The sequence below is a fragment of the Scyliorhinus canicula genome, chromosome 20 (assembly GCF_902713615.1).
Source record: "Scyliorhinus canicula chromosome 20, sScyCan1.1, whole genome shotgun sequence".
Taxonomy (NCBI): Eukaryota; Metazoa; Chordata; class Chondrichthyes; order Carcharhiniformes; family Scyliorhinidae; genus Scyliorhinus; species Scyliorhinus canicula.
Window position 1 is genome coordinate 41,692,341 of NC_052165.1, and position 13,377 is coordinate 41,705,717.

The window sequence follows — 13,377 nt, forward strand, 5'->3', positions numbered from 1 at the left end:
ATTTAGGTTGACAAGATGTAACAAATGGTGTACTGTAAGGATCAATGCTGGGCCTCAACTCTTTACAATTTATATAAATGACTTGATTGAAAGAACTGGTTGCTAAATTTGCTGTGAGCCCAAAGATAGGTAGGAAAGTAAGTTGTGAAGAGAACATCAGGAGGCTACAAAGGGGAGACTGATAAATTAAGTGAATGGACAAAGATCTGACAAATGAAATATAATGGGAGCATGTGTGAAATTGTCCATTTTGGCAGGAAGAATGAAAAAGAAGCATATTATCTAAGTGGTGACAGATTGCAAAGCTCTAGGATGCAGATTGATCCAGCTGTCCTCGAGCATGTATCGCAAAGGCTAGTATACAGGTGCCGCAAATAATTAGGAAAGCTAATAGAATGGTATTGTTTATTGGGAGGCAAATTGAATACAAAAGTAGGGAGGTTATGCTCTAGTTACACATGAGACCACATCTGGAGTACTGTGTACAGTATGGTCTCCTTATTCAGAGAAGGTTTACCAGACTAATACTTGGAACGGGTGGGTTGTCTTTTGAGGAAAGATTGGTCAGATTATAGATTTGTATGCGCTGGAGTTTAGAAGAGTAAGAGACGACTTGATTGAAACATATAAGATCCTGAGGGGTATTGACAGGCTGGATGTGTAGAGGATTTCCTCTTGTGGGAGAATCTGGAACTAGGAGTCAATTATTAAAAATAGATCACCCATTTAAGACAGAGATGAGGAGGATTTATTTTTCTAAGAACATTGTGTGTCTTTGAATCTCCATTCCTCAAAAGGCTGTGCAAACACAGTCTTTGACTGTTTCAAGGCAGAGGGGGAGAGATTCTTGCTAAACAGGGAGGGTGAAAGGTTATGGGGAGAGGTGGGAGAGTACAGTCAGAGCAGCGATGATCTTATTGAATGGCCGATTGGCCTAATTCTGCTCCTAACTGGTATGTTTGTATATTAAGGGAGGGGGCATGAGGGCTGTACCAGAGGGAATAGCCAACATGAGAGAACGTAATGATTTTATTGGGGACTTAGACTATCAAAGGTGCAGGCGAGAGTGCAATTGAATAAATCAGGAGCTGCAGAAATATCATGGCAAATAAAGGGTCAAAGTTAGATAGTTGGGATTTTGAAAGTGCACTTGTTAGTGAATTGGGAGATTTTTGTTTCCGCTGACAGATACAGAAGGAGGTAGGGTTGGGACTGGAAAGAAGGATGTGGGTGGGTGAGTGATACAAGGAAGTAGGTATGGCCATACCTGTGATTGATATGATGGGACAAGCAAGACCAAGTGAGATGGCAAGGTCAAGGGGGTGGCCACAAATATGGGTTGAGGAGTTTACACGTACTAAGAGCTTCAGTGAGGATGAGAGCGCCATGAACTCAGACGTGAGGGAGAATAATGAGTTGAGATGGGGATTGAAATCATCAAGGATGAGAAATCTTTGTGTGCAGAGGCTGAGGGAGGAAAGCAGTGAAGAAGTCTTGGTGAGAACGTGGGCTGTTTAGCACACTGGGCTAAATCACTGGCTTTTAAAGCAGACCAAGGCAGGCCAGCAGCCTCCCCGAACAGGTGCCGGAATGTGGTGACTAGGGGCTTTTCACAGTACCTTCATTGAAGCCTACTCGTGACAATAAGCGATTTTCATTTCATTTCATTTCATTTTTATCAAACCTGGGAGGGTGGTGGAGAATGATGATTTTGAATGAGAGATGGAAGAGCAGGGTTTCAAAAACCCTCAAGGCAGAATCAAAGCAAACTGGTAGGGACTTGGGAGGTTGCCTTCTTTTAACTAGAGCTTTCTTATGTTACCAGTGTACGTTTATTTTCTTTATTCTTTAATGGGATGTGGGCGTCATTGGCTAGGCCAGCATTTGTTTCCCATGATCCCATCCCGAATTGCCCTTGAACTGTGTGGCTTGCTAGGTCATTTCAGAGAGGTAGTTAAGAGTTAACCACATTCCTGTGGATCTGGAGTCACGTAAAGGCCAGACCACGGAAGGGTAACGGATTCCTGAAAGGACATTTTGTCATTCAAATTTTACAAAATTCAATGATTTTTGAGTCTTGAGTGCTGTTCATATGTTAAAATCCTTCTTATAAGGAATGCACAGGGCTCGGGAAATGTCAGTTAATCGAAAATGCTGGCTAACAGAGAGCCCCATTTACAGCAGAATAACATGAACATCAACTAATATACAAGTACCCAGGACGTAAAGAACTGTATTTGTTTTACTTCTAATTTTCATCAGTACATTCAAACAGAACTATAAAAATATATAGTATGCAGGCACGGGTTCCAGATAACTTTGTGATTGCTTCTGGTTGGTCAAATGATGATTCGTATTTGGGAACATCAGACATTCTAGTTGGTAGAGTGCCAAATAACATGCAGATTACGGCATTCCTGATTTATTAATTAAATTTAAATTCCATCAGCTGTCATTATGGGATTTAAACCATGAGCATTCATCTGGGTCTCTGGGCTATTAGTCCATTTACATTACCACTGCGCCAGTATGTCCCCTTTACTACATGGTACAATACTCCCCAAATTGTAAAATGGAGTATCATCTAACTTGGTGTAGGCAACACCACAGAACATCTGCAATAACAGTTTAGCATTGTTATATCTAACACATGCAAACATCACAGTGTAACAGATACAAAAGTACCTTCAAATATTTCAGCTGTAGCCTGAAAGTGGCGAGTTCCATAGAACCAAAAGGTTCTTGACACAGACGGAGGTCACTTGGCCCATTGTGAACATGTCAGATCTTTGCTGGAGCAATCCATGGCTCAGTGAGAAATCTTAGGGACATTCACGCTTCATCTCTTTCACCTAGTCCCACGTGAACCTTAAAATATTCTTTCAGTTGTTAACAGTGGCTTAGTGGGCTACGCTCTTGCCTCATGAGTCAGAAGGTCATTGATTTGCAGTCAGATGACCAAAAATGATTGAGGCACAAAGTCTAGGCTGACAGTCCAATATAGAGGGAGTACTGCACTGTCAGTGGTGCTGGGCAGGATTCTCCGGTCTGCCAGCCTGGTACGCCCCCTGCTGGCAGTGAGATTCTCCGTTCCCGCAGCTGGCCAATAGGATTTCCCATTATGGTCACTCCGCGCCGTCGAAGAACCCGTGGGCGTGGGTGCGCTGCCGGCTGACCGGAGGATCCTGCCGGCGGAGTATTCCGCTGGCTGTCTTTTGGATATGACAGTAAATCGTGGCCCCATCTTCCCCCATAGGCGGAAGTAGAGGATCACGTGGCACTATTCAAAAAACAACCGACTTCAATGAAAAACAAAATGGACCGAGTGTAAAAGGGCTGCATGCCAATTGGCTAATTCCTGTTTCAGTGTTAGCTCCAAAGATGAATTTTATCACCAGATTTTCTGGTCAATTATCTCATTATTGATTGTGGGATTTGATGTGCAGAAAGTGCTGACCACATTTCCTACATTATAACAGTGGCATCAATTCAAAAAGTTCTTAATTGGCTGTATATTGAATTGGAATATCCTGAGGATGTTAAAGGCACAATAAAAATGCAAGTGTAGAACAACGCAAATGGTGTGGGTTCAATCCCTGTACCGACGTGGGCCGCCCCAGTGCCCTGCTAGCCCCCTGTGGGCCGGAGAATGAGGTCCTGGAACGAGCGCCGATGCCGGAGTAAAACACCAGCATAGACACTCAGCTAATGGGAGAATCCCGCTCCACAGCTCTAATTTGCTGCCTCACCAGAAGAAATTGTTTCTCTATATCTACCCCATAAAATGATCTTTAATTATATTGCACATCTTGATTAGATCAGCCCACAAGCTTCTAAATTTGAGGGATTATAAACCAGTTTTATACAACTTGGTATACTGGGTGATGAAATACTCTCCACTTGCCTGGATGAGTGCAGCTCCAACAACATTGAGGAAACTCGACACCATCCAGAACTAAGCAGCCCCACATGATTGGCACTCTATCCGCCACCTTCAACATTAGCCCCCTCCACCACCGATGCACATTGGCAGCTATGTGTACCATCTACAAGATGCAATACCGCAAATCACTAAGGCTCCTTTGACAGTGGCTTCCAAACCTTAAATTTCTGCTATCTAGCAGGACAAGGGCAGCAAACCACAACCCACCCTGACTTGGAACTAAATCAACAGATATTCAATTCTCACAGTGCAGTGAACAGAATGTGCCAGAAACAATCGGGAAATAGCACTTCGCTCTTTAGTAGACCACAAACGTGTCTGGACCTAGTTAGTAAAACGAAAACTTGGTTTATTACAAAGCAATTATATTTACAATATATATCGGATCCCAGCCGGGTCTGCTATGTTGATTCCATACCTGGCCCCATAGGACTTGTGCGGGTTATAACAAGCTCAAAACCATGCAATCAATTACCAGCGGAAAGAAATTTCTTGTGAGCTTTGGTTCCTTTCAAAATCTGCTTGTTGGGCGTGTAGTATCTTTTAAAGCATTAAACCAAGGTCCTGTCTTCCCCCTCCGGCAGATCTCATTATTTCAAAGCAGCACAGCAGAATTTTCTTTAGTGTCCTGGCCAATATCTGTCCCTCAACCAACAGCACTAAAAAACAATGCCAACAGCAGCTTAATCCCAAATTATTTGCAGGCGCATTATCAAATAACATTTGACACTGAGCCAAGAAAGGACATGTCACGATAGGTGGCACCGTGAAAGGGCAGGGGGAGCGAAGAGGTTTAATGTAGGAATTCTAGGAATTAGGACTCATGCAGCTGATGACAATGGTGGAGCGATTAAAAATCAGGTCATAATCTTGTGAGATCTTGCTGTGCATAAACTCGCCTTTGCTTGTTTCTCACATATCAGTGACTACACTTCAAAAGAAAAAGTATTCCTTTCGCTGTAAGGTGATTCGGGATGTCCAAAGGTCATAAAACATTCTATATAAATGTAAGATTTCCTTTCTCTTTTTTAAAATCTTTGAAGACATGGTTCTGCCAATGCTGTCCAGTTGTATCGGGGACCCAGCTCCTGCTGCGGTGGTTCCATTGTGTCCCAGAGAGCTACTGAGGGAGCCTGCTGCGACCCCTGCCCTCCACACCCCCACACCGGTGCCATTCTGATCCTCCCACCCCCACCATTTGGAAATCTTTCCCTCTCCACATTCCCAGCCGCCTCAATCTACGATCCTCAGCTACACTCTTCAGACTTCCTCCCTCTTCCCCCATGCCCGCACCCAACCCATTTCCTCTGCCAACCACATGACTTGACTCCAGGATCCCCAGCCAGATCCTTGATCTTTTACCCTATCTAACCCAAAATGACCGCTGCCCTGATTTCTGCCCTGACTTGACTCTGATCCCCAGGCCCCAATTCAGGAACCACTTAGAGGAGGGCCACAAGGGGGCACTTGTGGAACTGTGACCTTTCCTGCCTAACCCCTGGTGAGTTCATTCTTCGCTGCTGTGCAATAATGAGGCTGAGTATCTGGGGACACTTGGGTACTGGTATCCAGGACCATAGGCACTTTTTGCCAAATATTGCTGCCACTTCCTTGGTTTATATTCCCAATGATGCCGAGCAAACAGTCCTTGCTATATCAAACTTGCTCTTCCCATGTTGCCTAGTGTGGGGTGTGTAATGTAATAATATTTGGATGTGAACTCTTGAGACCAGCTCCTTTCTCACACCTTTTCCTGTTTTCTCTCCTCCCTGTTTGTCTGTCATGCTGTTTGCTTTCCTCCTACTCTTTGCTCGCTTGTAGATATTTCAGTCAGTCTGCTTGCTGTAGTCGTCTGTTTCTGTGGGCTTGCCCTGTTGGTAGTGTCTCTGTTTGTATTTTGGAAGCTCTGCTGGCCATACTGGAGGAACAAAGATCTGACCTCTAATGCAAATAACGTCCCTCAGCAAACATCGAACGATGCCCCAGAGACGGTGGAAACCCCCGAGAAAAAGGAAATTAAGGAGATTAAAGAGAATGGAAAGAACTCGGTCGCACTACTGACGACCGCCATGAAGATCAGCCAGACCTCGCCCGATATACCTGCGGAGGTCCAAGCTGCCCTCAAGGAGCATCTCCTCAAACACACGCGTGTCCAACGGCAGACCACGGAACCTACGTCCTCTTCCAGGTTAGTGCCAGCCTAACTGTGATTTTGGAGTCAGGAGGAGGGGTTACAGTTATGGTTATGTTACTGGATCAGTGATCAGAGAAATAAATAGAAAATATTGGAAATACTCAGCAGGTTAATCCCAGCAGTGATGAGATGTAGCCGGTGAGTGGACATTCAATACCATTGGCGATGGGCGGGAACTGCATCCACAAACCTTGCCGGGAAGGACATAATTGGGTTTTGCTTTTTCCTTTCATGGGACGTGGGTGTTGCTGTTTAGCACTTTTATTGCCCATCCCTAAATGCCCTTGAGGAGGTGGCGGTACGCTGCCTCCTTGAGGCACTGCAGCCTATGTGATGTAAGTACACCCACAGTATTGTTAGAGAGGGAGGTTTTAAAAATTAACTCATGGGATGTGGATGCAGCTGGCAAGGTCAGCATTTATTGCCCATCCTCAATTGCCCTTGAACTGAGTGGCTTGCAAAGGTTGTTAAGGTATCAGAGGGCAATTAGGAGTCAACCCCATCTGTCTGGAGTCACATGTAAACCACACCACGTCAGGATGGCAAATTTCCTTTCAAAGAGCTTTCAGGAGTCAAATGGGTTTTTAACAAAAGGTATTTTCCTTGAATTCAAATTCCACCACCTGCCAAGGTGGAATTTGAACCCGTGTTCACAAGACAGCACCCTTGTTCTCTGGATTACTAGAGCAGCGACAATACCACTAGGCCACCCATAGTTCCAGGGTTTTGACCCAACAACAACAATGAAGAAACAATATTATATTTCCCAGTCAGAATGGTGAGTGGCTTGAAGGGGAACCTCCAGGTGGTAGGGTTTACTGCCCTTGTCCTTCTAGATGGTAGAGTAGAGGTTGTGGGTTTGGAAGGTACTGTCGAAGGAGCCTTGGTGAGTTGCTGCCGTGCATCTTGTAGATGGTACACATGTCTGCTACTGCGTGTTGATGGTGGAGGGAGTGAATGTTTGCTGATGGTGTGACTTGTGCCTTGTAGATGGTGGATGGGTTTTGGAGAGTCAGGATGTGAGATACTCGCCACAAGATGCCGGGCTTCTCACCTGCTCTTGTAGCCACAGATTTTATATGGCTAGTCCAGTTCAGTTTCTGGTCAATTGTGACCTTAGGCTGATGATAGTGGGGGATTCAGTGATATCTTTTGAACTGATGTGTTCCGCTCCCCCATCATTGAGGATCAGGATATGAGTTATTTAATTGTCCATCATCATTCATGGCTGGATATGACAGGACTGTGGAGCTTAGATCTGATCTGTTGGTAGTGCAATTGCTTAGCTATTGCTGTTTTCACTGTTTGACACATAAGTAGTCCGAAGTTGCAGTACCCCCATGTGGACACCTCATTTTTAGGTATGCTCGGTGTTGCTCTTGGCAGGTGTTCTGTATTGAACCGGGGTTGATCCCCTGCCTTGATGGTAATGGTGAAGTGGGGAATATGCTTGGCTATGAGGTTAGAGATTGTAGTCAAGTACAATTCTGCTGCTGCTCATGAATATCCAGTTTGGAATTTCTAGACCTGTTGGAAATCAATCCTATCTAACATGGTGTAGTGCCACACAGCAGGTTGGAGGCCTGAGGGGGGTGGGGGGGGGGGGGGGGGGGGGGGGAATATATGGTAATCAGCAGGAGGTTTCCTTGCTCATGTTTGACCTAATGCCATGAGACATTATGGGTCCAGAGTCGATGTTGAGAACTTCCAGAGTGCCCCCATTCGAACTGTATACCACTGTGTCATCGCCTCTGCTGAGGTATGTCGTGCATCACTACACCTGTTGGGGTGTGCCCTGCCTTTCATCAGGACATACCCTAGGATAGTGATGGTGGCGTCTGGGACATTATCTGTAATGTGTGCTACATCTGGGTTTATATATGCATGAATCAAGGCAGATTGAGAGTACAGTTAATAAAGTATACAGGATCCTGAGCTTTATCAATAGGGACATAGTGTAGAACAGCAAGGAATCTGCATATAACACTGGTTCAGTCACGATTGGAGTATTGTGTTTAGTTCTGGTCATTGCACGTTAGGAAGGATGTGAAGGCTCAGTGTGCAGAAAAGATTCACGGGAATGGTTCCAGGAATGAAGAATTGGTGGAGCGGTTGGGCCTCTTGTTCTTGAGGAGTACATTTAGAGGAGATTTGACAGAGGCATTCAAACATCATGCTGGGTCTGAACAGTGTCGACAGGGAGAAACTGTTATCATCTGTGGAAGGATCCAGAACTAACGGGTGCAGATTTAAGGTGATTGGCAAAAAGAGGCAGCACGGTGGCACAGTGGTTAGCACTGTTGCCTCACAGTGCCAAGACCCGGGTTCAATTTCAGCCATGGTTTACTGTCTGTGTGAAGTTTTCACATTTTCCCCTTGTCTTCGTGGGTTTCCTCTGGGTGCGGCAGTTTCCTCCCACAGTCCAAAAATGTGCAGGTTAGGTTAAGGGGTTATTGGCATAGGGCGTGGAAGTGTGCTTGGGTGGAGTGCTCTTTCAGAGGGCTGGTGCAGACCCGATGGGCCCAATGGCCTCCTTCTGCATTGTATGAATTCTATAGAAGCAAGGGCGACCTGGGGAAAAGCTTTTTTGCCTAATGACTAATCAGGAATACACAACCTGAGAATGGTGGAGTCAGGTTCAAACAAGGCTTTCAAAAGGGGTCAGATAATCTTCTGATCAGAAAGTTGTGCAGGCTATGGGGTGAAGGCGGGGATATAGCACTGAGGGAACTGCTTCTGCAGGGGGCCTGCACAGGCTCGATGGGCTGAATGGCATCCTTCTATGTTGAACAATCCTATCAGTATATGAACAGAAAACTAGTAAGGAAGTGTCACTGGGAGAATGGAATGGAATTCTTACAGGAAACAGGATGTGACGCAGTGTAATTGATGGAGCTATGGGAATCCATGGGCTGAAAGTAGATATTGAAAAATGAAAATGAAATGAAAGATATTGGTTAATAGCCTATTCCCAAATAGAAATAAAAGAGTTGAGGAAAGGAGGGAAGAGTCGGAGATAGACCACAGGAAGATGAGGGAAGGATGTAATGTAGGCAAGAAGGGACAGTAGCATAGTGATAATGTTGCTGGCTATATAGTGAAAGGGCCTGGCACATATAGAGTTGGTACAGGACTGAATAGACCACACAGTGATGTAAGACAACACATGACCCACCTACGGATCAGCCTAGTGTTGGACAGAGCTGTGTGTAGAAGCAAGCATGGAGGCAGCTCTTGACTTGAACCGTTTACCGTATTCATGTAATAGTGCTTGTAGTTAGAAAATACATAGTTAATCCACTTAAGACCACAAAGGCGTCATTAAGACTGACTGAAGATAACCAGCTCCCTACAACATGGTGACAGTGAACGGAAAAATTCAAAACCTTGCAAAAAATTTCAGAGAAAAACTAAAGCCCTGCAAGACTATAGAGAAATCTGAGGAAGCATTATGACCTGAAGAAAAGCTTAAGAAGCAGATGCCCAGAGGAAAATCGCCAGAAAAAGCTTAACAAAAAGGCTTGGAAGCTGAAGGCAGAAATTTAAAATTCTTCACTTGAGCAGGAGACTTCATTCGGATCTCTTGGAAGTCCAGCTTCAATTCCCAGACCACAGAGTCAGCAGAATTAGCAGAGATGAGCGGAAACATTTAAATTCCAGGATATAGCAAGTCCTCTGAAACTTTTAAATTGTTCTGTGGTCAGAAATTGTCATTTCACAGCTCCATCAGAAAAAACAGAGTTCTGAGTCAGCACCCGAACAAATGGCATCTGAATCACGGCTAAACGATCAGCTTTAAAGACCAGGAAAGCCCAAGATTCTATGCTTTTGTGACATGAAAGCATATCACTGAAACAGATAACTATAAGAAATCGATACAAGCTGCTATTTTTTTTAAATTTCAAGGCCGATCATGAGCGCCATTGCAGTAAGAGCTGTAAAAATTACCATGGGTGAACCCTTTGCCTTCAAAACAACGGTGGCAACATGAGTTTCAGCAACTTCTAAAAGCAGAATGTACTCTTTTAATTTTTTTACCATGGATCAGAAGTCCACTCTTTCAGATCAATTTGGACTTATCCAAGATCCAGATCAATCATGTAAAATTGGGAACTTTTGAGAAAAAGATTCCTTAGATACATGATGGCTTCAGGTATGGACAAAAAGTTAGAAGCTCAAAACGTTAACACACGTCTTTATTCAGTAGGCCCGATAGTTGATGACATTATTACTAGATAAGGAAGCATTGAGTTCTGTGCTCAACTTGAAAACGTACTAAAATTATTCAATGTTTAGTTTAGTTAAGTTAACCTAAGAAGTAATAACTTGCACAAAAGGGCTAAATCTAATAAGGCTGTCCAGCAGTCCAGAGAACCTGTCAACTCATTCATTAATGATCTGTGCAGGATGGCTGAAGGCTGCGAATATGGGGACCTAAAATCTGAAATGATCAGAGATAGAATAGTTGTGGCGGATGGTACACTTTGAGATATGCTACAAGCGAAAGAAGATCTACTCTTCGAGAAAGCTATCCAGATTGTTTCGCAGTTTGAACTTCGTCTGCAGCACAGGTCCATTTTAAGAGGAAAAAGTAAATCAGGGTACCAAGGAAACCACACTTCCAGCTAGTTAAACAACACAGAAAGACGGACACTCCAAGCCAACAAACTGACCAGTAGAATGACCATGACAACGCTATGGAGCAAAGTGCACCCATGGATAAGATCAAAGTTCTGCAATCACAGCCCAATGTTTTCGATGTAATAGAATTGGACACTTCCGCAAATTGTGCAAGGCCAAAACGTTTAAATGCACAAAAAAACCCAAAGATGCTTCACAAGGTTGACACTGCACATTAAGAGAGCACACAGCCATGCTTCTTGGGGGGGGGGGGGGGGTCAAAGATCCAGGATTTTCACATTGGAAAGTGGATATTTTGATTAACGACTATCTCACAAACTTTAAATTGGACATAGGAGCCAATGATACAATCCAATCAGATTGAAAATTGTGGCTGAGGGACCCCTGGCTTCAAACAGCAGACACACCACTCTATAGGCCTGGAGGAATCCAGCATCCCGATTTGGAACCATTCAGTATGGTACCACACAAACCTTTGAACTGATCTATATCATCCGTAAGCAGACTTTGTCTCTCTTGAGCAGAGGTGCCTGCATAGCCCTGAAACGCCTCAAGATGCCAAGTCAGCTACTATTGTAAATTATATAGAACTGAAAGTTCCTGAGAGCTCCAACATGAAAGAATATCCTTGGCTGGGACTTCAGCTCTGAACTGGCTCCTCTTTTTGCAGAGCAGGTTTGTCCATTTACGTTACAGCTGCCAGAAAACCCTCATTGGATTGGTCAGACCAGGCTATCAGTCATATGGTCACCATGGCGCATCCAATGAAAGATAAACAAGAGAGTGACCAACAACAAGAAGAACCTCAACCTCTGGCTCCGGCGACTGTTGATGAGGTCAACATTGTGACCACAGAGCAAACACTGAGCTTCCCAGCCATCACCACAGTGCCACAGCCGATGCTAGAACCAGGCAGCAGCCGTCCATTGCCGACAGCATACCACACAACCAAACACAAAGGCAGGCTTACTGAAAAAACACATCCTTATAACAGGAAAGGCCATCATCCATCACAGAGAACAAAACAATGACCCACACGATGAAAGGAGAGAAAAAATGACCTGGAGACAAGAACAATATTCGTCCCTCCCACAAAAAATGGGATGAAACAACATCCACCTAGCCCCACAACTGCTGAACCGACAAATACCAAGGAATGTAAAAAGAGGATAAAAAGACACCCAGATACCAGATCCTCCACATCACAGAGTTTACCTGCAGCAACAGAGTTTACCAGTCCTCTGATAGTAGTGCCAATAAGATGTGGAAGGGTTATTAGGCGGCCAGACCCCTTGAACCTATGAGCCCAGAGACGTGAAGGGGGAAAGTGGGGTAGAAATAATAATGTAAACATGTGGGGTAAGTTAGGACAACTTGAAATACATTGGGTTGGATTCTCTGCTTGAGAGACAATGGACAGGATTCCTGAAATCCGAAATCGGGAATGCCGATCTGGCAGAGAATAGCTCCCTATGGCGAAAGCGCTGCAGGCGGCGGTTTGCCGGTGGGTTAGCGATGCTCCACCCCCTCCAAATCGGCATCATTGCGACACGCGACGCGCGTAGTTGCAACTGCGTTCGCATCTAATTATCGGGGCCGCCTCTGATTGGCTGAGTTCTCGTGTACTCTCAGCGGTCATGAACCTGGTATGGTGGCTGCGGAGAGAGAGAGGGGGTACGGACAGTGTCCGGCACCGGCATACTTCATCGACATTCGTGCCGCCGGCTGGGGGGGCCTCTGCTCGGGTTGGGGGGAGTGGGTGGGGGTTGGCCAGGAGGTGGGCTCTGGGTTCGGGATGGACAGGGACGCGGTTCAGCGCAACCAGCGCCATCTTTTCAGGCATGATCGGTGTGTGTGTGTACATACGGCTACAGCTTGTCAGCTCTGCACGTGTCCATTATGGACCCGGCGATTCCTGGACCATTTTCTGTGCATTCGGCGGGTGTGGCACACGGCGGCGGTGCTAGTCCCTCACCAGTAGCGGATTCGGTGCGGATGTGGCGCCGGGTTTTCTGTTGTGAAATTCCAGGAATCCTCAGAAGCAGAGAATCCAGCCCAATGTTCTCCCATTGGAGGTGAATTGCAACCCTGGGAGCACAAATCAGCACGCACTTCAGATTCCTCGCCATGCACATTTATGCATGGTGTGGAATATTAGGGATTCTTGGGGGAATCCTGCCATCGGGCCGCCATTTTGAGTGAGTGGCCCAATAGCGAGGTTCCATGGCTGGCCACCCCCTGCACTGCAAATCATCCCTGAATGCCCCCAACACACTGCAAAGTAATCCCCCACCCCCGATTGCCTGAGAGCCCCTCCTTCCCTGAAGTAGGGGGTGACCCACCCCGGGACCCCGTAATAGGGGGACCCCCACCCAATGGACCTCGATCCTGCCACCAGGGAGGGGGGGGGGGGGATGCAGAGCATCGCGAGTGGGTGGGTCGGTGTCCAGAGGCGATCCCAATTTTCCACTGATGCCCGATTCTCCATCCCATCAGGAAATGCACTTCAGCATCCCGGGATGGAGAATCCAGCCCATTGTATAAATACTGAGGGAAGGTGTAGTATAAAGGTCTGCCACAAATAGGATGTAATTCATCC

At 45.6% G+C, this 13,377-nt stretch overlaps 1 protein-coding gene across 4 annotated transcripts in view; it reads left to right on the top strand.

Moving 5' to 3' along the window:
* The window catches only part of LOC119955111 (synaptotagmin-10-like), a 121,548-nt gene that overhangs the window by 37,416 nt on the left and 70,755 nt on the right, over window positions 1-13,377 (top strand). For 3 of the 4 annotated variants that reach the window (XM_038780998.1, XM_038780996.1, XM_038780994.1), the window contains exon 2: window positions 5,765-6,131. In XM_038780998.1, the coding sequence (XP_038636926.1) occupies window positions 5,765-6,131 (367 nt within the window). The remainder of the gene's footprint in view (window positions 1-5,764; window positions 6,132-13,377) is intronic. The other variant, XM_038780997.1, reaches the window with a different exon arrangement.